The sequence below is a fragment of the Pteropus alecto genome, unplaced genomic scaffold (genome assembly GCF_000325575.1).
Source record: "Pteropus alecto unplaced genomic scaffold, ASM32557v1 scaffold106, whole genome shotgun sequence".
Lineage (NCBI taxonomy): Eukaryota > Metazoa > Chordata > Mammalia > Chiroptera > Pteropodidae > Pteropus > Pteropus alecto.
Window position 1 is genome coordinate 111,903 of NW_006442103.1, and position 23,554 is coordinate 135,456.

The 23,554-nt window shown below is 40.6% G+C and overlaps 1 protein-coding gene and 1 long non-coding RNA gene across 2 annotated transcripts in view; both read right to left on the reverse strand.

Moving 5' to 3' along the window:
* Positions 1-23,554, reverse strand: part of LOC102893768 (T-cell surface glycoprotein CD1a) — an 85,441-nt gene that overhangs the window by 28,022 nt on the left and 33,865 nt on the right. Inside the window, exon 3 of the mRNA XM_025052278.1 lies at positions 23,117-23,247. Coding sequence (XP_024908046.1) covers positions 23,117-23,247 — 131 coding nt within the window. The remainder of the gene's footprint in view (positions 1-23,116; positions 23,248-23,554) is intronic.
* On the reverse strand, positions 17,639-19,641 carry LOC107196247. The gene is made up of 2 exons (XR_003048666.1): positions 19,433-19,641; positions 17,639-19,343 (listed from the first exon to the last, which is right to left on the reverse strand). It is a non-coding gene; the product is annotated as an uncharacterized LOC107196247 (long non-coding RNA).

Below are 23,554 nucleotides of genomic sequence, written 5' to 3' on the forward strand. Positions count from 1 at the left end.
ATTATTTTACAGATTTCAAGGATCTTGTCAGCTTACAATCCCTTATTTTTTTATTTTTTTTGTTTTATGCCTACAGAACCAAGTACAACCAGGTACAACCAGGCCTGACCCTCCTTAGCTTCCAAGATCAGACAGGATCAGGCTCGTTCAGGGTGGCATGGCCATAAACTTATTTTTTTTATTAAGTTTATTGGGGTAACATTGTTTAATACAATTATATAACTCTCAGGTGTACATTATAATTTGACATCTGTAAATTCTGCGTTTAGCAAACAAAGTCCAGCTACCATATATTTAATCCCCTTTACCCACTTTACCCTCCCCCTAATCCCCTATATTTGACCCCCTTTTCTACATCTACCTCCCATCTCATTCCCCACCCCTTACCCTCTGGTAACCACTAGTCTATAGTCCATGTCCATGAGTCTCTGTTTGTCCTGTTCATTTGTTGCTTTTAGGTTTATATCCCACATATATGTGATATCATATGATTTTTAACTTTTCTTGTCTAGCTTATTTCGCTTAGTATGATTATCTAAAGGTCCATCCATGTTGTCGCAAATGACAGTATTTCATCTCTTCTTATGGCTGAGTAATATTCCATTGTATATATGTACCACAGCTTCTTTAGCCAATCATCTATTGTAGGACACTGCGGTTGCTTCCATGTCCTGGCCACTGTGAATACTGCTGCTATGAACAACGGTGTGCAAATATCTTTTTGGATATGAGTTTTCAAGTCTTTGGGTAAATACTCAGTAGAGAGATTGCTGGATCATATGGTAGATCAATTCTTAGTTTTTTGAGGACCCTCTATACTGTTTTCCATAGATCACTGTTTTTAAACATTCCTTGTTGTTGTTTGATATAAACATTTAAAATCTGAGGTTCTGCTTTGCTTTTCACCATTTTTGAAGCATCTCACATAGTTTGATATCTTATGTTTTCATTATCATTTAGTTGAACATATTTTCTAATCTCTCTTTAATTTCTTCATTAACTCATGAATTAACTTATTTAGAATTGTGCTGCTTAATTTTCAAATATTTTGATATTTTCTAGATGTCTTTATTGATTCCAAATTGAATTCCGTTGTAATCAGAGAATATATCAGTGATTTCAATCCTCTGATATTTATTGAGAACTCTCTATGGCCTAGAATATGGTCTATGATGATAAATGTGTCATGTGTGCTGGAAATATATATACATATATTCAGAATTTATAAGGTGTAATGTTCCTTTTTATTATATTTATCAGGGTGATTCTGGTTAATAAATTATATATTTCAATTGTAAAATTCTATAATACATTGTATATATATTGCATTGTTCACCACCCAGAGTCAAACCTTCTTTCATCACCATATTTGACCTCCCTTACCTTTATCTACCAGGCCTTCCCCCTTTCCCTCCAGTAACCACTAAACTGTTATCTATGTCTATGAGTTTCTGTTTCTCTCATTTATTCATTGCTTTTTATTGATTATAGTGTCATTCAAATCTACTATATCCTTATTGATTTTTTTCACATATTCTGTCAATTGCTGAGAAAAAAAATGTGTTAAAATCTTCAATCAAGATTGTGGTTTGCTTAATTTTTGCTTTGATTCTGCAATCTTTTCATCATGAATTTTGAAATTCTCTTATTAGGTTTATTAACAGGATTTTTATGCCTTTTTAATGAATTGATCATTTTGTCATTATGAAATATTACTCTTATTTACTATTCCCAGATCTCTTTGGTTCCGCTTATAAATCTGAGTTTACAGTTTGAATCATTTCTCTTTATACTGAAGGACTTACTGTATCATCTCTTAGTAAGTCTAATGGCAACGAAATCTCTTAGTTTTCATATATCATAAAATATTTTTATTTTCCCTTTACTTTTGAAAGATACTGTTGCTGAACATATTTGGCATTCTATGAAATTTTATGTTGACAGTTTAGGTTTTTTCTCAACACTTAGAGATGACATTCCATTATCCTCTAGTATAGGTTTTAAATGAAAAGGTAAATAGTCTTACCCATTTTCTTCTGCATGTGTTTGGTCATTATAACTAAAAATATTTTTCTGCCCCAATTCAATTATTATAGCACAAGTTATAGACACTCTGTTCAGTTATATTTGTCTTTCAATTTTTTCAGTGTTTATTTTAGAAGTCTTATTGCTCTTTCTTCAAGATCACTGACACATTCCTCAGCAGTGTTTATTATGCAATTAAGGTCATGCAATATGTTTTAGTTTTTCTTTTTCTTTTTTGTTAATTAATTAATTTTTTATTATGGTGACACTGGTTAATGAAATCCAGTAAGTTTTAGGTGTACAATTCAACAGTAAGGCATATATATATTGCATTGTGTGTTCACCGCCCATAGTTAGATTTCTTTCTGTCACAAGATATTTGACCCCTTTTACCTCATCTACCTTCTGATTTATTTCTAGATATCTGTCTTTGATATCATTGATTCTTGCCTCCATTTTGTCAACTCTATTTCCCAACCTTGCTATTCCATTCTTCATCTCTTTTAGTGTGTTCTTCATCTCAAGAAGTTCTATTTGGTTCTTTCTTAGGGTTTCATTCTCTTAGGGTTCATTCTCTTTACTGAAAACTCATTCTGCTGATCTAGTTGTTTTTCAATTCCCGGAATGGTTAATATGAATTATTTTAGAACTCATTGAGTTTTTTCAGAGGTACTATCCTGAATTCTCTGTCATTTAAGTCACATATTTCTATGTCTGTAAGCTTATTTTCTGGAGATTTTTCTCTTTCTTTCTGAACTGCCTTGTCACATTGGTTGTTCATGGTGTTTAACAAACTATTTCTCCACATGAGCATTAATGGAAGTGTATTCTGCTTTTTTTTTCCCAGAAAGATTATTATATAAAGGTCTCTCTTTAGCCTGTTGCTAAGAAGATGTTTTCCTTTTGATTTCCAGTAGGTGGCATCCAAGCTTCTTGGATCCCAGCTTTATATAAAGTCTTAATAATGTCTTTTTTCCCTTATAAATATTCAATCACACTCGCTACCCTCAGTCTCAGTCTCTGTCAGTGTTAGCGACAGTTTCGATAGCATTTGCTCAGATTCCCCTGGGGCTCTGCAGTGTTCGGTTTGGAGGATATGAGGGAGGGGCCTTTGGGTTGGGGGATGGGAGCTGAGGCTCAGCCTTCCATTTTGTAACCAGGCTGGTAATAATCAGCTGTTGCTTCTCTGCTGTCCCCACTTCTCTACTTTCTGCCTTGATATGTGGGCACTGCCACTACATGGAGCTCACAGCTCTCTCAGGTAGGGCTGTTCAGGGAACCCACCACACCTTCTCCTCTCTACCTCCTCTTGCAGGGAGCTCCAGCTGTGAGAAGCTGCATCTTTGTTTCTCCCAGTCTACCACCCAACTCCCACAATTCTGACCTACATAAGCTCTCGTGTGCAGATCCCTAACTCAGACGTGCTTGTGTGCCTGCCACTACATGGAGCTCACAGCTCTCTCAGGTAGAGCTGTTCAGGGAATCTACCACACCTTCTCCTCTCTACCTCCTCTTGCAGGGAGCTCCAGCTGTGAGAAGCTGCTTCTTTGTTTCTCCCAGTCTACCACCCAACTCCCATAATTCTGACCTACATAAGCTCTTGTGTGCAGATCCCTAACTCAGACGTGCTTGTGTGCAGATTGGGTGTTTTTGTTGAGTTTTAGATGTTCAGCTTATTGTTGTTTCAAAGGAGAGAGATCTGGGGACATCTCTCACTCCATCATGCTTCTGATGTCACTCCCCAGATGTAATTTTAGATCATGTTTTTGTTTTTCAGAACACATTCTATGACTTCTGTATTTTAAATTTTTCATATATTCTATGAGATTTCCCATATGGTCTCCCATTCCATCTATCTTTACATATATATACATGTAACTTTTGAAGATGGAAATGGGTTTTATTTATAAAAAGACTATTTACTAAGCGTTGGAACTAGTAGCAACAGAGCTCTCACCACCTCTGGGCCTTAATGGTCAAAGAGAGGGTGTTGTTACCAAAACCTGGAATGAGAACAAGTCATGTAGAGTAAGCCCCTTTGAGAGGAGCTGTGATCTCTACTTCAGAGACAGAGCCAGCCCACAGTAGTGCCACAACTTATTATAATATAAGTTTTAAACTTCTTTTCTGCTAGTTCCAATCTCTTGGTTATCTAGAGTTCTGTTTCTTTTGATTTGTGATTTTTTTATGTGTCTCATTTTCCTAACATATTTCACAATGTTTAATGATGTACTGGACATTATATGTAGATAACAGTGGAATTTTAATCATACAACTATTTTGTTTTTATTTCAAAGAGTATGTAATGTCTTTCCAATGTGTGGCTGCTAAAGTAAAGAAGTAATTATTCAGATTACTCTGAGTATCAAGTTAATCTTGTCCCAGGCAGTAATGTTATAAATTAACTTCATCTCTGGTTAGCTGTCCTTCTAGAGCCACAGCTATTAGTGCCTAACCCTAATTTATTTGCTCTTATCAATGTTTAATCCTAGAGCTTGGTGAAAGGTGGACCTCAGTTTTATTTTTTGGATCAGTGGTAGAAGAGCACATTGTTTCTAGTCAACATGAGAATATATGAGATCAGGGATTGTTTTCTGCTTTTTAGCCACACCATCACTACCATTTTCTCAGCAAAACAGGAGGAGGAAGCCAGAAAGAAATATTAAGCCAAGTAAATTATTGATGTATTTGAGAATCTTTAGAACTCTGATAACTCCAGCCTGTCCCCACCATCTATCTCAGTCTTAGCAGGCTTTCTGCTCCACCATTGCCTCCAGAAACTGCAACTGCTTGATAATCATGTAAAAAGGGCTCCTCTCTCTGAAAATCAGTCCATCTGAGATTTTCTTGAACCCACCTTTCTTCAATAGTTTCATAGATAAGTATGAGTTTATATATCTAACTTTGGAGAACAAAGTTTTGACATTTTTCCATATTCCAGCAGAAATATTGTTTATTGTGTTTAAATTTTGCCAAACTTCAAGAAAAATTACAATCCCTTCATTTTTTCTATAACTGACCTGATTCTTCTCATAATTATATCTTATTGGGTGAAAAAGAAGAAAAATGTAGTTATGCTTAAAACTCAGTGTGGGATCTAGGATTTCATTTTTCTATCATAAGCCTAGCAGTCCTACTGTAAAAATAGAACATAAAAGGAACACACATTCTTGGGCTTTGATTCACAAAAGTTAAGATATCTCTAACTCCACTTACTTAAAAGCAAACAGACAAAACGTGTAGCGAAAGACCAACAAGAGCTGACCCTGGAGCCCCTGCAGAAGACTAAGGAAAAGAGACATGGGAACTAGAGACTTGGGCTTCAGAGACATAAAATTGAAACCCAAAAAGCAAACTGCTAATTCCAGAAGAACAGGAAATGGAGCAGTACGGAATCAAGTATGTCGGGGAACCAGCCTAGAGATTCAGAAACAGTAAGGAATGGTTGCTCCAAGACTAATTTTAATAGGAACTTTGTCAAAGGCATGTTAATCCCTGAAATAGCTAGAAAGTAGGAAGCTAAGTCTTAAATGCCTACTCTGAGTCTAAATTTCTAAGTGGTCAGAAAAAAAGCAAATCCTTTGAATAAAAGTTCTCTCAAATTACACCAACTAAATTCACATAAATTAATAATAATTATGATCTCAAATAAAGATTATCTAGTCATTATGTCAGGAGAAATGAGAAACAACATATGTAAATTATCTAGGAATAAATTGATGTCATTGTTGGAGAGAGCATATATAATAACTATGTGAAATATTTAAAGAAAGTAAGGATGTAATTACAAGATAACATAAAGAAACTATCCGAGGTATATATCTAGAAATTAAAAATAAATTGATAATATAATGAACTCCCTGGGTGCATTAAATAGCATAATAGACACAGTTGAAAGTGATTTAGAGAAAAGAAAGATATTTCCAGAATGCAATAAAAAATAAAGAAATGTAAAGGTATTAAAGAGGTGGTAAGAAATATAAAGTACAAAAAACATAAGAATAAGAATAAAGATACATTAAGGAACTCATGGGACATGGTCAAGTAGACCTATGTATGCACTATAATGGCACCAGAAGGAGAAAAGATAGAAAAAAAAGGCAGAAAGCTTATTCAAAAATATAATGACTGAAAACTTTCATAATTGAAAGAAACAGACATCAAGGTACAGAGAGTGTGAAGAGATTTTCAAACAAGATACATCCAAATAGACCCACACCGAGACACATTATAAATTGTCAAAAGTTAAAGACAAGAAGAGAATCTTAAAAGCAGCAAAAGAAAAGCAATTTGTTACATACATGAAAACTACGATAGGGTTGAGTGGATTTTTTAACATAGACTGTAAAACTGTAAGACGTTTTCTGTAAGCCTCGTGGTAACTATAAAACAAAACCTGTAGTAGATACACAAAAGATAAAGGAATCAAATCATATCGCTACAGAAAAAGATAAGTATGTGGTTATTGCCACTTTATTATTCACATTTTTTATCATTTTCTTCTTCTTAAAGAAGTCCCTCTAACATTTCTTGTAATACTGGTTTGATAGTGATGAACTCCTTTAGCTTTTTCTTGTCTGGAAAGCTCTTTATCTATGGTTTGCTGGGTAGAGTAATCTTGCTTGTAGATCCTTGCTTTTCATCACTTTGAATATTTCTTGCTAATCCTTCTGGCCTGCAAAGTTCCTGTTGAGAATGAGCTGGTAGTAAGAAACTAACTGCTCTTCTCTTGCTGCTGCTTTTTGACAAAGATTTTCTTTGTAACTTTTGGCTTTAAATTTGATGTGTCTTGGTGTGGGTCTTTTGGAGTTTATCTTGTTTAGGATTCTTTGCCCTTCCTGGGCTTGTATGTCTATGTCCTTCGCCAAGATAAGGAAGTTTTACATCATTATTTCTTCAAATATGTTTGCAATTCTTTGCTCTCACTCTTCCCCTTCTGCTACCCCAAGGATGCAAATGTTGGTACACTTGATATTGTCCAAAAGCCCATTGAACTATTCTCATATTTTCAGATTTTTTTTCTTTCTGCTGTTCTGATTGTGTGTTTTCTGCTACCTTGTCGTCCAAATTGCTGATGTGATCCTCTGCTTCATCTAATCTATTGTTGATTCTCTCTAATGTATTCCTTATTTCAGTTATTATATTCTTCATTTCAGACTAGTTCATTTTTATGTTTTCTGTCTCCAATTTTATGATTCATATCTCTTTGTTGAAGTTCTCACTGAGATCATTGAGCATCTTATAACTAGTGTTTTAAACTCTGCATCTGGTAGATTGTTTGTCTACATTTTTCTGGATTTTTGTTCTGTTCTTTCATTTCAGACATATTTCTTTGTCTCTTCATTTTGGCTGCCTCTCTGTGTTTGTTTCTATGTATTAGGTAGAGCTGTTATGTCTCCCAGTCTTAGCAGAGTAACCTTATACAGTTGGTGTCCTGTGGGGCCCAGTGATGCAGTCACCCTGGTCAGCTGAGCTGGGTAATCCAGGTGTGTCCCTTGTATGGGTTGTGTGTGCCCTCCTATTGTAGTTTAGCCTTGTTGCTATTTACACATCAATAGGAGAAACTGACCTTCAAGGTGATTGGTTGTGAAGACTGGCTGTGACTACAGTGGAGGAGCTATTGTGCAGAGGCTGATTCTATAGAGCATGATTAGCTTCAGCAGGGCTCTTATGCCTTCCCAGTTTACCCTTTGGGTGTGTCATTTATGGAGGTGGTTGGTTGGTGCTCTGGTGTGGTCTGAAGCTGGTTACTGGGGTATATTGGTTCTGGGACTTCTTGGGAGGGGCTCTGTTGTAGGCCATGGTCAGCCACTGTCTGTGCCCTGCCCAGGGCCACTTAGGATGAGCTACAAATTGATCTTCAAATGATTGCCACGGTGCTGGGTGTGGAGGTGCCTGGGAGTGGATAAGCTGTGAACCAATGCTGGCTGTCGCTAGTGCCAGGCTTGGGGCTCCTTGGCAAGAAGTAGAGGGCATGCCAAGGCTGAATGCCGCTTGTCTGGGGTTTATGACCTTTGAAAGATTTTAAGAAAGTCTACAGCATGAGCCAAAGCAGGCCATTTGTATGGGAAAGCTACCGGAAGTGGCTTGGGCAGGCACACTAGTTGAGTAAGGAGAGGGTCTCAGGGAGTCTCTAGGTCCAGGCAAATAGTGTTAGCCAAGTTGATGGAAACTCAGAAAAATTGCCCTCCTGGGTCTGCATCTGGGGTTGGGGTGCTCAACAAAGGAACAATGGCTTCAGTCAGCACTTCTGTCTGGTAGAAACCTGACCCTCCAGCCCTTGCCCTGAAGCCAGACAACTCAGTTCCTCCCTGTACATCCCTGGCACCTTTCAAGCTGCTGCTCCACTGCTGGAGCTCAGAGCAAGGGAGTCTGTCAGTGAATAAGTCCCCATGTGGGTCCTTTAAGAGGAAATCCTGGGACTCCAGATGCCCTCCATCTCACTCACCAACAATCTCTGCTGGTTTTCACAGTCATAAATTGTGGGGACTACTCTTCCCGGCACTGGGCCCCTGGGCCTGGGGAGCTCGGAGTGAAGCCGGAACCCTGTGCTTCTCAGCGGGGGGACCTCTGCAGCTCATATAGCAATCCCGATTTTTAACCACCACACACAGGTGTGTAATCAGCCCATTCTGTGTCTCCACCCCCTCCTATCAGTTTCAGAGTGGCTTCTTCTGTATATCCTTAGTTATAGGACTTCTGTTCAGTGAGACTTCAGGTGATTCTCATTGATGGTTGTTTTGTTTAGTTGTAATTTTGATGCGGTCTTGGAAGGAGGCAAGGATACTGTCTACCTACTCCACCATCTTGACTGGAATGCCCAATTTTTGGATGCCAATTAGATATAGGTCTACTAGATTATATTTTTATGTTTTTGCTCAAATCTTTTATATCTATGCTAATTTTCTTGGCTACTGTACTAACATTGTGAGAACTGCACTGAAATATCCATTAAAGTTGCCTCCATTTTTGTGGAAATGGCATTTCAAGGGAAATATATAGACTTTAAAAAGCTTATATTGGAACAAAAAAAAAAGAACACTGAAAATTAAGAAGCTAAATGGCTAATTTAAGATATCATCAAAAGGTCTTGGTGTGCTTTTGTAAGGTGGGGACCAGCACTGGCCTTTAGGCTCATAGACCCAGGATGGGAGGATGGGAGGGGCTTAGCTGAATAGACCCAGCATGAGTGACATTCCTACAAAAACGTGGGTGACTACATGTGCTAGAAGGACAAATAAATCATCACTGTACTCTTAGTGGGAATGAGCAGACACACCGATTTGAACTCCTGGCCCCAATGAAGCATACATAACATGTAGTATCTTTGCAGGGAATAAAAAGGACCCAAGTATAGTAGCATTAAAGTATTTGCTTTAGAGGGTTAAGGGAAACACCCACTACCCCCTGCCCCAAAACATAGATAAGATGACACATCCATCCTGACAGATGATCATAATGAACCAGGGATACTGTCTCTGCTCCTATCCTGCTACACTCAGGGTCATGGCACATTGTTCCTTTGAAGGTGGGGACTTCTGTTGTTTTCTATTTTGTGTGTGTGTGTGTCACACAGAGCCCTTACATTAGTTTATTTGAATAATTAGTTGCTCCTGAAGAAAACATCCCACCTCCCTTTGTCATCCCCAAGACTATGCCCTGTTGTGGTAGCAACAGAGGTTGTGTAGATGGGAGGAGTGACAGTACCCACTTCTTAACCCTCTGTCGAAACATATCTCTTCTCTTCTATGTGCCAACACAGTTCATTTCCAAGGCTGCTATGCAGCAGGAGAGTCAATTAATTCCTAGTCTGTAAGTGAAATGTGAAATATTCAGCCCACCTTGAGGTGGTATCTTTAGACCTATTGGTGATGGGAGCTCATTTGTTCTCCTGGTGCTATGCCTTCATGGACACAAATCTCAATTCCTAATCACTATGAGTTGGAGAATGCATGGCTATGCCCCTGGTACTTAATATTATTTAATTTTTATTAAACACACTCAGTACATTTGTTGAGAAAATTACCTTTCTAAAGCACTGTTTTATTTTCATGTCCATAAAGGAGCAAGTATGAGAATCTTCATTGTGGGTATCAGCGGCAACTTGGGTCTCTTGAGAGGAAAAGTGATAGTTGCTCTACTGTGGACACACAACTTACTATGCAGCAATTAGAAACAACAAATTAGATGTGCATATAGCAATAGGGATAAATCTTAAAATAGTGTTTAGGGAAAAGTGTGATATATATGTGATATATAATAATATATAAAATATAAAATAGTACATACAAATAGATACATAAATATGTATATAATGTGAATTACGAAAGTTTAAAATGCATGCACACAAAACAATTTGCAAGGACATCTATAAACAAAAAGTTATCCATTAACATTTTTAAATGGTTGTCTAAGTATCAAAATGGGAATGGAAGTTGGTAATGAGGACAAAGGCAATAAACCCAGGATGGGAGGGTGGGAGGGGCTTTTAAGTTAAAACAAAAAAGTCCTTGCCTAGACCAAAGATGCTAATATGTATGCCATGAGCTGAGGACTATAATTAATTCAAACCTCCGTAACTGATGTCTAATAAGTAAATAAATAAATCCACAATAAAAGAATAATAAGGTATCACAGGAGTCATGAAGGAGAATTGCCATGTGTATGGGATTTAGAACTTCTGTTGTTTGTGGATACTATGAAGTATAAAATAAAGAATACTTGGAAGCAAAAAGGGAAATGCAGGCTGCGAGCAGTTTCATGTTCTCATACTTAACTTCAGAGTATAAATAGAGAAAAATATTAAAAGTAGATTGAAGGGTATTCAAGTCAACTATCTTAATGAAATCTTTAAAAAATAGTTTTATTATGACATTATCAGTTGTTCCTAAATAGACTTTTTTCAATAACATTCTTCTATAAAGCATGATTTATCTTTTCAATACTATTCTCAAAATTTTCTAAATCTGATTTGACTGAGTTTTCTTCCCAATAAAATAGAATAAATACAAATTCTGATCTAATCGTGAATATCAAAATAGATAAGATCGGCTCACAAGTCCATCTGTATCCCACCTCAAGGAGACTCAGTCCCTGACTCTACCTTTCAAACATTATAGCAGAGAGTAATTTTAAAATTTGAGGAATTTCTATCAAAAACAGGTATAATGAGAAATGTTCTTTATTCTCTTCATATTTAAGATAATCTGTACACTGGAAGCTACAACTGCCAAATAGACACTATGCCAAAGGTTAGCAAACTACAGCCTGTGATCTAAGTTCGCCTGCCACATCTTTTTCAAATTCACATTTTTGAATTTGAAAAATAATTATATGGCCCCATAATCAGCTGTATCCTCCAGCCACTCTTCTATTTGATGCTCCATGGACAGTCCGAGTTGCAGCAGAGCAGTGGTGTCCAGACGCACATGGGAGGACCATAGCTGGCATGCAGAGGACTCCAGGTAACCTGGCCTCAGTACACACAGAGTTCTGAGTCCACAGCCTTTAAGCCTTTCTTGGGTTAAATGATGCTGCTCTTTTATGTCTTCCATTCTATGGCAAGATTCCGTTCCCTTCACTCAATAAGTATTAAGCATTTAAAACTTAAAGTTTTAATATTACTATGGATTACAGCCCTGAACAATGGAAACATTTTTCATGAGCGTCTCCCTCATGTAGCTGCATGTGAGTCAGTAAAGAAAGAGAAAACAACATGAGTATTTTATGCAATAAGATATTTAATACAGGCAATAGAGTTGTTGAAAAGAATAGAGAAGAGTCTATGCTAAGAACTGCAGAAATGACTCCCAGGATGTCTTCATTTGTACCAGGATTTCATTTAATCGGGTATGGCAAAGTGACAGACATGGTGACAACTGCTTTTGAAAGAAGAGTTTATTACTTACAGTTCTCAAAAGAAGGGGCCAACCATGCCATGCAGGGCCCTATGAGATAGTTCCAAGGTCAGTCAGAAGGCAGAAGAAGTGAAGGGAAAGCAAGGGCAGAGGCGCTGTGGTGCTTTCCATAGGAAAGGCAAGGAAGGGTAAGGCGCAGTTCAGGGCTTGGTGGTTTGACTAATTTTAGTGAACTATGAGCTATAAGGGTGGTCTCCAGTTGTTTGGCACCTGGCCCTAGAGGTAAGGGTAGGGAAAATATTGGTTTGGCGGGTGAGAGATAGATAATAGAGGTGGCTAGAAATATGGGATTTGGATTGGTTTATCTGCATGTGAAAGATATGCTCACGGGACATTGCTATCTCTAGGAATTAGCTAGCCCTAGGAGGAACAGTCTATCCCTGCCCGGTAAGGTCTTCAAGATGTCATAGCATCATTGAATATAGAAAACAAAAACATGATTAATACACAGGATACTTCACAACTGAATCACAGTGGTGACAGGCAGGAAGAGGTTTATTGAATTTAAACCAAATCACAAGTGGGCCTGCATACAACAGTCAAAAAGCTTCTGTTACCACTGCCTCTAAATACACAGAGTTCTGGAGCATGGAAACTGGAAGGCAGATGCAGAAAAACCTCACATATCCACGACTCTATTTAGCAGTGAAGAAAATATACTAGGAAAATGTTCCTCACTTCATTTCTGCCTTCCGCAGGTCATATGACTGGACCTCTTCTCAAAGATCAGATTTACCCTGTGGCTTGACACAATTAAAAAATAAATAAATAACAATCCATACGAAACAATTTTCAGACATTGGACATCAGACAGCACAAGTCAGTGATCTCTGAGAAAGTGGAAATAAACAAGGTGAGTCAATTATCTTCCCCCGCAATGTACTGCTTGAAGTGAATTTCTAAACTGTAGCCCAGGAAGGAAGATAATGTGGAGTATGGCAGTCTGAGTTGAGAGTACAGTCAGGGTTTCAGACAGGCCAAGTGGTTATAGTAACAAGACAGAGGACCAGAGAAGAGACAACTACACAGAAAGCTCCAGGGATCTGCAGAAGGTCCTCCTCTAGTCTACAAGTAGAGTCCTTAGAAGTCCTTAGAAGGGTGTTACTTAAAGTGCTGGGTCAAAATTAACCTTACACTAAAGTCTGCTTTGATCCTGCCTAACAACACCTAAATTGAAGCCTCTAGAGGATCAGAAAGTTTTCCAAGTAATAAAGGAAGCCCATATATTAAAACAAATAGCTATTATTTGGAGGTGATGACCAAGAGTAAAAATTTTGCAAAATTTTTGTAAAGAATGTGGGGTATTATCAGATTTATATGCCATCTGTTGTCTTAATGTTGTTTCATATTATTTCATGTGAATTTAAATTACTGTCATTGTCAGGGCCTGGACAGTTACCCTAAGATATCCTACAATGGCATATTGATTATTTGGAATTAAAGTTACTTAGAAATTTCCTGTGCAAGAAGAAGACCTGATATCTCTGCCCCCATAAAAAAATTGGTTACAGCCACTATGGAAAACAGTATGGAGGGTCCTCAAAAAATTAAGAATAGAATTACCATATGAACCAGCAATCCCTCTTCTGGGTATTTACCCAAAAACTCAAAAATATTTACCCGCAAAGATAAATGCCCTTCAATGTTCATAGCAGCATTATTCACAGTGGCCAGGACATGAAAGCAGTCAAAGTGTCCCAAGATAGATAATTGGATAAAGAAGATGTGGTGAATAAATACAATGGACTATTACTAATCCATAAGATAAGATGAAAAACTGCCATTTGCAACAACATGGATGTATCTTGAAACAATCATGCTAAGCACAATAAGGCAGAAAAAGTTGAAAGCCATATGATTTCACTCATACGTGGGATATAAAACTGAAAGCAACAAACAAATATGACAAACAGTGGATTAGTGATTACCAAAGAGAAGCAGGGAGAGGGATGTAGACAGGGGTAAAAGGGATCAAATATTCAGAGATGGAAGGAAATCTAACTTTGGGTGGTGAACACACAATGCAATATACATGACATATTGTTGAACTGTACACTTGAAATTTATTTGATTTTATTAATCAATGTCGCCCCAATAATTTTAATAAAAAACAAGTAAATTGCCAATATAATCCTCAAAAAAAAAAAGAAAGAAAGAAAAGAAAAGAAAAGGAACGGTATCAACAAACAACCTGATTGGTATTTTCAGACTAGACTGCTCAAGAACAGCAGAATACACATTCTACTCAAGTGTACATGGAACATTCACCAAGATTGACTGACTATATCCTGGACCTAAAACGAGTCTCAATAGAATTTAAAAGGGCTTTGGTGTTGACCCAGTCTGCCCTTTTTGTGTATATTCCTTGGTTGCAGCTCCAGGTAGTGCTCTGGCTTTGTCTGAAGCCGGCCACCAGGTGTGTCAGGCCCGGAATCTCCTAGGAGGGGCCCTACTGCTGGACAAGTTCAGCTGCGGCCTGTGCTCTGCCCAGGGCCACCTGGCAAAAATCACCAAGTAGTTCCAAATGGCTGCCAACCCCGCTGAGCTTGCCTTCAGAGACCAAACTGCAAACTGGCTGCTGCTAGTGCCATACTTGGCACCTCCTGCTTAGCAAGAGGTATGTGGCATGCCAAGCAAAATGATGCCTGTTCGTGGTTTGTAGAGCTTTGAGAGATTTTAGGAAAGTACACAGCATGAGCCAAGACAGGCCATTTGTATGGAAAAGCCACTGGAAGTGTCTTGGGTGCAAGTTGGCTGGAGCTGGGTTTCAGGGAATCACCAGGGCCGATGAACCATGTTAGCAAGGTTGATGGAGACTCAGATATGGTACACCAGGAAGGGGGAGGGCTCAATAAAGGAACAAAAGATTATGCTAGCACTTCTGTGAGAAAGAGGACCCTCCAGCCCTCGCAATGAAGCCAACAACTCATTTCCTCCTCATATGTTTCTGCAACTTTCAACCTGCTGCCCCAGTGCTGGAGCTTAGAGCAAGTAGGTCTGTCAGTAAGTCCAAGCGTGAGCCCTTTAAAAGAAATGCCTGGGACTCCAGCCACCCTCCTCTCACTCAGCCACAATCTCCCCTGATTTTCACAGCCAGAAGTTATGGGACTTCTCTTCCCAGTACTGGAACCTTAGGCTAGGGAGCCTGCTGTGGGGCTGGGACACTGCACTCCTCATGGGGAACTACACAGCTGAGACATCTCTCCTGATTTTTAACCTCTACACGTGTGTGTGGAACCAGTCCCTTCCATGTCTCTGCCCCTCCTACCAGTCTCAAGGTGGCTTCTTTTCTATGTCCTTAGTTGTAGTGCTTCAGTTAGACTTCAAGTGCTTCTCACTGATGGTTGTTCTGTGGTTTAGTTGGAATTCTGATGTGGTTGTGAGTGGAAGTGAGCACAGTGTTTACCTGCTCCACACTCTTTATCAGAAACCTCCAGAAATATATTAGTTCTTGATCATTCAGACAAGTTTTCATTAAAGCTAAATCTTGAAGAAGGGTAAGATGCCATAATGCAAGGAGATTAACAGGAAAATTAAAAAAAAAAAAGTGGAGCATCTATGTAGCAAAAAGTGGAAGATACCTTGTCACTGGAGCATAAGTATTGCAAATGCCTACTAAGGATCCTGACCTTTATCAGTCAGGCAAATGATAGCCAGGGAAGAGTCATGAAAGGAAATGACATTTGTATTTAGGAAGATTAATACAGAAATGTTGTGTGGGATGGACTGGATAAAGGAAAAGTCCTGCCACAGTGTAAGGAAGAGGTGAGAAGGGCCTTAAACAGATAGAAACAATTAGTTACAGAAGAGTCAAGGGTGGAGAAAACATATGACAGGAGAGTGTACATGGTGAGGAAGCAGCAACCCGATGCACCTATCAGGTGTGGGAGAAGTTTTTCAGTGAAGGGGGAAAATAGTATTGTGCCTCAAAAGGGAAACATAGTCTGGCAAAGGTTTGGAGTTGTTTTTTTTGTTTGTTTGGTTTCTGGTTTTCTTTTCTTTTTTAAACTTCAAGGCCTATCTGGGAACATTAAGATGTCAAAGGTAAGGAGACTGTGGTTGGTGAGACAGTGGGTATAAGCTACAAAACTATGCCAGAAAAGTTCAAATGAAAAGGTGGAAAGGTTGTGTTGGCTAAGATAGAAATATCTTCTGAAGGTAGAGATGAGCATAAATTCAATCTTTGAGCCATGAAGGAGAAACGATGTAGAATTTATTATTTGATCATCCTAATTTTCACAAAATAGCAAAGATGGTTATCTGCAGAGTGAAAAGCAGGAGGAAAAATGGGGAAGTGCTCCCCCATTGGGATGGTTCAATAAAATCAGTAAAAGAAGAAAACTACAAGTCTTGCCAAGACTCAGCCACAATAAAGAGAAGTTGAAGAGGGTAAAGCCTTCCCACTGTCAGATTTCAGAACAAGAACCATGCTGAAAGTGAGGGATGTGTTGATATGTGTGGCCTGAGAATAGGGGCCAGGCCCAGGGGGAAGTCCACTGCAAAGCACAAATGGAAAATAATCAACAGAAAGTTTAAGCCAGTCCCAGTTTTCACTGGCCCTATCTTAACTTTTAACAGCACTTCTCTCATTTATACCCTAAACACCCTAAACAGAGGCCCCAGTGACTAAGAGGAGCAGATGCATTAAAAGTGAGGCAGGTAGCAACTCCAGAGAATGGCTTGGGCAAAGAAAAACATCAAAACTAAGCTCTTGGAAAAAGAGCTACACCACACATGAAAGTGGATGAACCCTATGCCATAGACTGATGAGCAAAAACAGATTCAAATAAGGGCTTTGGAAAGTTCACAGATTCCTATGCATAGTCAAAAGTAGGCACTATGCATATCCTCCCAAGTCCAATCAGGAAATAAAAATCACGGGGTGAGCTAAACAGAGAAGGATGAATTATTAAACTATAATGGGAAAATAACTATAAGATATAAGAAAACTCTACATGGAACTCTAGGGTTGAAGCGGGAAGATCAAAGAAGAAAAAATTTAGAAGGGAAACCCCTCCCCACAAGACTGGAGGGCAGACCTCATTGCAGAAGGTAGAATTTAGCCCCTTGGGTAGCAGAGTTCTCTAGTTTGTCCAGGCAAGAACTGGTGTGAAGACACTGAGCAAGCTGGAGTAACCCCCCAGACCTTAGGCAGGGGCTGGCAGAGAAAGTGAGGCTCAGTGGAAACCTCTAGGCAGCAGGTGGACTAAGCCAGGCGAGGGTCTATAGAGGGGCACTGGGAGGGGCAGGAAGCCTGCAGATCACCAGTTTCCATATCAAGAAGGCCATGGGAAGGTCCTTGCTAGGATGAAGCTTCAAGGTCAGCAAGTATCCATGAGCTCTGGGCATACAGCTGGGGCAGCACTCCACATCATGACTTCTTCCCACTCCACTGACCCACCATGCAGTAGCTGGAAACTGCAGTAGGACCCCTTCCTCCTGCAGTGTCTCTCCAGGGCCCTCTACTGAAAAAGCTTAACAGTGTGCTCACTGTATATGAGAAATGATGAGGAATTCCATTCATTATCACTAAAGATATAATGAAGGATGAATTTGAAGCTGAGTGGCAATAAAGTGACTATCAGCACAGCACTCAATAAGAAACACAATATTCATCAAGAGAATATTAATACATTCTAAATGAATTTTCTAAATTTTCTAAGATGATTTGAACTATTTGAAGGAAGAAAACAGAATTCTTGGAAAGATAGGCCTTTATTTTCCAAATAAATCAATGCTGTAAATTTATGCTGAAGATTTCCAAAAATATTTCAGAAGGAACTTTAACACACATGCCCTAAGAATGTAAAAGGCCAATGGGATCGGTTCACAAATTTGATACTGTTTAAGGAAGCTAAGCTGAACAGCATTGCCTGAGGGCAGTGTGGTACGAAAAACAGTACCAGGCCACACATTTTTTAAGGCATTGTAGATTGCCACACATTTGTACACATTTGCTCCCCACAATAAGTTTGTGAGAAAATTTGTCTTTGTCCATTTGGGCTGCTATAACAAAATACTGGGTGGCTTATAAACAATCGAAATTTATTTATCATAGTTTGGAGACTGTAAAGTCTAAGATCAGGAACCAGAAGATTCAGTGTCTGGCTAAGGTCCACCTTCTGGTACCCAGATGGTACCTTCCAGTGTGTTCTCCCATGGTTGTGGGGAAGGGGCCTCTTTTATAAGGGCACAAATCTCTTCATGAGAGCTCAGACCTCATGACCTAATCACTTCCCAAAGGCCTTACCTCCTAATACCATCACCCTGAGCATCAGATTTGCAACAGGTAAATTGGGGGGAGGGGGGAGAAAGGGGGATACAAATTTTCAATCTGTAATCAAGACAGATTATTATCTCTATTTAGCAAAGAGGGAACCCGAGTCAGAGGCTAGAACTCCAGTATCCTGATCCAGTGCACTTGCTGGTTCACCTTACTGCCTCTCTAAGTTCTGCTTCAAACTCCCTTCCTTCCAGGAAGCCTTTCCTGTCTAACCCCAAGCCAATATTTTCACTTAGCATTCTGAGAAATTTATTGCATAACATTACATAATGCCAAAGAACAGTGGTTCTCTAACTATAGCTGAATATCAAAATTACCTGAGAACTTGTTAAAACACAGATGACTGGGCCCCATTCCCAAGGCTTTTGGTGCCAAGAGACTACATCCCTGATAGCCAACAGATGATTTTAACTTGGCCTCCTTATGTCCTGTATCAGGAGGTCTCCTGTCCCTCTAAGCTTCCTGCTCTCTCCTTCCTAAGCTAAGAATAGAGAAGACAGCTGAGCCAGCATCCCTACAGCTCACACCTGCCCAGGTGTGAGTTCTTTCTGTGCATTGTCTTGTGTAATAACTATAAGTAAGAGAGCCTATTTTGGGGGGATATCTTCATGACTATCTTCTTCCAGTCTGAATGAAATGACTTCCCATTTGAGAGAAATATCCCTACTCAGAGTAGTTTTTTCCTACATAATACACACTCACTATTATTTCTGTTAATCAAGTTATACCAAATAAAAGCTTAAGACACCTGTTTCTTACAGCCTTTCTTTTAAAGAGAAAATGTGCCTCTTTATAAATCCAAATTCACAATAGAAACCATTGTGAATCTAAAACTACCAATATGGCATTTAGGACAAACTTTTTATAGAAGAGACACAAACTGGGAGGCCCCACGTTGTTGTCAGCTAGCAAAAGTGTATTTTAGGTCAAATTTTACTTTCACATAAAAGTCCAGACTTCTACTTTTCTTGAAAAATGTAGGTTACAACCAAGCCAGCTCTTATTGCGTATTTGACAACAAGCAACTGGATAGACCTGCTTCCTTTGGACAGGGCGACTGTTCTCCAGTTCATTGCAGATTCCAGCATTCAAACCACACACGCCCTTACACCCAGCTCCTAAAAAAGAATTTAAATCCTCTTAACTAAAATATTAAAGAGGTGTGAAGAGAGCTGCTTTATGATTGTTCTCTGCTTTTTCAAGGTACCTCTCTTTAACCCTCAATTCCTGAGCACTGAAGTCTTGGGAACTCGAGATCCTGAGTTCTAGTGGGTGGGTGAGGATAGTCACAGGATGTCTTGATAGGATCTGTGAGAGAATAGAAAAGGAGAGACCATTAAGGAAAAGTGGGAGAGGGGATGGAAGGGAGAAGAAATGGGGAGAACGGCTGAAGAAAGGTGGAGATGGAAAAGGAAGACGTACCTGCACTTCTTAAACCAGAAGGTCAAGCTTCAACCTATCGAAAGGAGGGATGCCAGTGACACCCATACTGCCATGATAATCAAGCCCATGGATACATGTCTCCCCTCTGCTTGGGGAAACACAGGTGATCTCTCAGCCCAGAATACCCCCTAATTCAGTTCGCCTTCTCTAAGCACATGTGAGAATGCCAGGTGCTTATTTCCCCTCCCTGTGGAGTTAATTCAAAATAGCCCCTTCACCACACGAGAGGCAAAGAGGACTGCTGGGTCAGCAGCCCCAAAGAGGACAATGAAAAAAGCATTCCCCAGGCTGTGCTTGCCCCCAAGGACACTTCCAGTTGCTCCCATGGGCACTATCTGCCCCTTTGGCTGTTCCCATGGACATTATCTCCTTGCTTCGCTTGAGGGCATGGCTGGTCTGGTCCTCTCCAGCACTAACTAGGCAGCACACCTCCACAGAGAAAAACTCTTGTTCCCCGGAATGAAGCAATTACCCTCCCCTCTGCTCACATATAACACGATGCCTGCTCTTGGCCAGTTGCATTTTCCTGCAGCTCCAAACAACCAAGTGCTGAAGACTCCTTGTATTGTGAGTAATAAATGGCATGTATCTGCTGGCCCTTCTGGTGGTTTTTTTGGACTGTCAAAGACTCAACTGCAGGTTTCTGGCCTAGAGCTTCTGAATTACATCCCATTTAAAGTGCCCACTTCTATTCTCCTGAAGTCTAGATGCCCCAGCTTTTCTTAGGGTCTGGGTACCTGTAATTCAGTTCACTTCAGCATATGATATAGCATAGCACATAGGGAAGGGCAATAGTTCTGCAGCTAGGCAGACCTCAATCTAAATTCAGCTCTTCCTCTTTCTAACAATGAGACTCTGGGCAGTCAACTTGACCTAGCTAAGCTTCAATTTCTCATCTATAAAGTGAAAATAATAGTACTTCCTTCAAAGAAGAGTTGCAATGATTAGATGACATGCCATGTGCAGAGTGCTCAACTCACAAACAGGAAGCAGTCAGTTAACCATAGCCATTTGTGTTATCCTGCCTTCTAATGCCCCCAGTTCCCTTTCCTGAGGAATGAATCCCCTTGGGATTCATTGGTCACGTACTTCTGGCTCTGTGAGTTTTTTTAGTCTTGTCTTTCTTGCATATGGAACATTCTCAATGCTTTTTGAGTTTGGATCTTTATTTTCCTCTTTCCTGTATCTGGAATCCTCTCCTCTATCCTTCCTGGTTGGGCCCTCATCTCCTAAACTCCTCTATCCTGCTTTTGTCTACTCCCACCCCTTCCCTAGACCCTCCTTCTATGCTTCAGGACCTTCGCTCCCATTCCCAGCTGGGCCCCAGTTCTTTCTCATCCCAGTAGAGAATGATATCCTGGCCTCCTACATACACTGCTGTGCTTCACTCGGCAATTCAGGCCAGCTGCCTCCCCAGGCAACACATCCAGGGTTACTCAGAGATACCATGTCCTGTCAGCACTGAGCAGGACATCACCTTGCCAAGTGTCTAGCTGCTCCTGCTCACCCTGCATCCACATCACCCATACAGGCTTTGGGTAGAATCCTGAGACATAGCACACAAGGAGCAGATAGCTAGGCCCAGAAGTGGAGCCACTGGACAGACAGGCCTCCAGCTTCACTGTATCTAATAAGGAAATGGGGCACGTAAAGTGATGACTATGAGGTTCAAGCCTCACAGCAGGCTCATGCATCCCACATTTCCACCTCTGGAGATGAAGTCTCTCAAAACTTTAATCCATTTGTGTTAGCTTCTCCAGGAGAGCCTTCCCTGAACCAGTCTCCTGTAAATGTTCCTGTCTATATGTCTATAGCACCCTGTGCTTCACTGTAACATATCTATCATGTTTTATGCATTGCTTTAATTGTTAATGTCTTCTCATCCTCCTCCTCAAGCAGAGATCCTGTTTGACTCCAGTGTTTGATTGAATTCATAGAACCCAAAGGGTGCTCAGTTATTGTCTGTGAAATGAATAAATGCCCTCATGCCTTATCCATCCTCTCTTCCGCTGATGCTAAAAGAGATGTGAACCCTGGAATAGAAAAACCCAGATGGAGCTCCAGAGTGGAGAGCAGGGACTGAGACAGGTGGGCTGAACTTGCTTCTCTAGTTCTGGTTGTCCTACCTCAAGGAGGCCTCTGACAAACTGGGGACATTGAGGTGTCATTGAGAAGCCACTGCATTGTTTCTCTGGTCCCTTGGTCCTGGTTGAGCACTTTGCCGGCCATCTCTATCCAATGTGGGGAACCTGGGGCTGGCACCCAAGAAGTTCCTTAGAAAGTCAGGACATCTATTCCTTGAAATGCTGCGTGGAAGCCTTTTAATGTGTTCCCAGGGTGCAACTCACAACCAGCAGACACCTGGAGCTCAAATGGATCAGAGGAGAGGAGGAATAGAAAGAGATCAAAGAAAGGTTTAACAGATTGGAAGGCATCAGGAAGACATTGGTGTGAGGATTCTACTACCCAGAGTTCAGAGACATGAGAGTGGGTGACCCAGAGCAGGATGAACATATTTTGAGAGGTCAGAGGGTGAGACCTCTCTGGCAGAGGTAGATATTGGAAGAGGGTGGAGAGAGCAGAGAATCCATCAGTTGGGCTTCTGCGTTCACTGTCTCCCCGTGAGCAGCTGCCCAGGAGCCATCCCTCAGCTCACTGTCTATGTGCAGCATTTTGATGAATTCCTGCATGTCCCTGGTGAAGCTGCTTAGATAAACCAGAAATATATGCTGCAGCTTTTCCACTGCTGCTCACTTAATTTGCCCTGGGACCCAGGTTTCAGGAAGCAGGTGGTGTCTGAGTCATTGCTCCAAGCGTGGGTCTGCAGCGCCCCCAGCCACGCGGAGCAGTCCCTGCGCTTCCAGTTGCTGCTGGCGGACGAAGAGATGTGGAGGCAGCAGAGCAGGGAATTCCTTTGCCGGACTGGGAGAGAATGGAGAATGAGGGGCGTAGTGAGAGGCCAGGAGAGAGGGAAGTGTAAGGAGGGAAGAAAACAGAACTGATAAGCAGAGGAGGTAGTGCCTTCTAGCTCAGGTGCTCCCCCACACTGCCTCCCGGAGCCGGGAGTGGTGGTTGGGACCAGCACGTTCGCGGGCCTGATAGTCGATGAGCTCTTGGCTCCATTTCTGAGATGGAAACTAGGAGAAAAATGACTCAGTAATGGAAGTCTAGGCGGAAGACTAGGGGTGATTTTATTTTGCTTTCACTGTTTATGTCTTCTAAAATTTCTACAAGTGAAAGTATCACATTTATAATAAAGTGCAAACATTAAAACTAATTTTCTCAGTTGTACATTGAGAGGATTGGACTGGGTTGGCTCAGATATAGGGCTTTCACATCCCAAGATTCTTTTATCTCAGTGTTCCACAGCCCTTCTCCCCGTGTCATTGTCCTTGCTCTCTCCTTCCCCCCATCCTACCCCCCAGGGCCCACTTCTCACCCCTCCTACCTGGCCTGTCTGCCTGCTTATTGTCTCCTCTGGCGCCCCACTCATTCACTCTCCAAACAAGAGCCTCCGTGTTAAAGAATAGAGACAAGATTCCAGAGCGTACATGGACAGCCAGCTCCCCACTGATCACGCTGAAAATAAGAGCAAGGAGACATAGTGGTCAGAATCTCAGATCATGGTGAGAAAAGGCCCCCTGTTTGGCAAGTCAGAACCTGGGCAGCAGCCTGGCATCTCCCTCTCCCTCAGTCCTTTTATCCAATCCATCAGCAACTCTTCACCATTTTACTGTTCTGAAAACCTCTTGAATGTGTACCCTTGTCTACATGTCAGCCTCCACCACCACCCTAACCTTTTGCCCAATCTCCTGACATAGCTTTCTTAGGGTAGAGACCATAATCATTGGCATAGCCTACAAGATTATGCACAGTCTAACCTTGG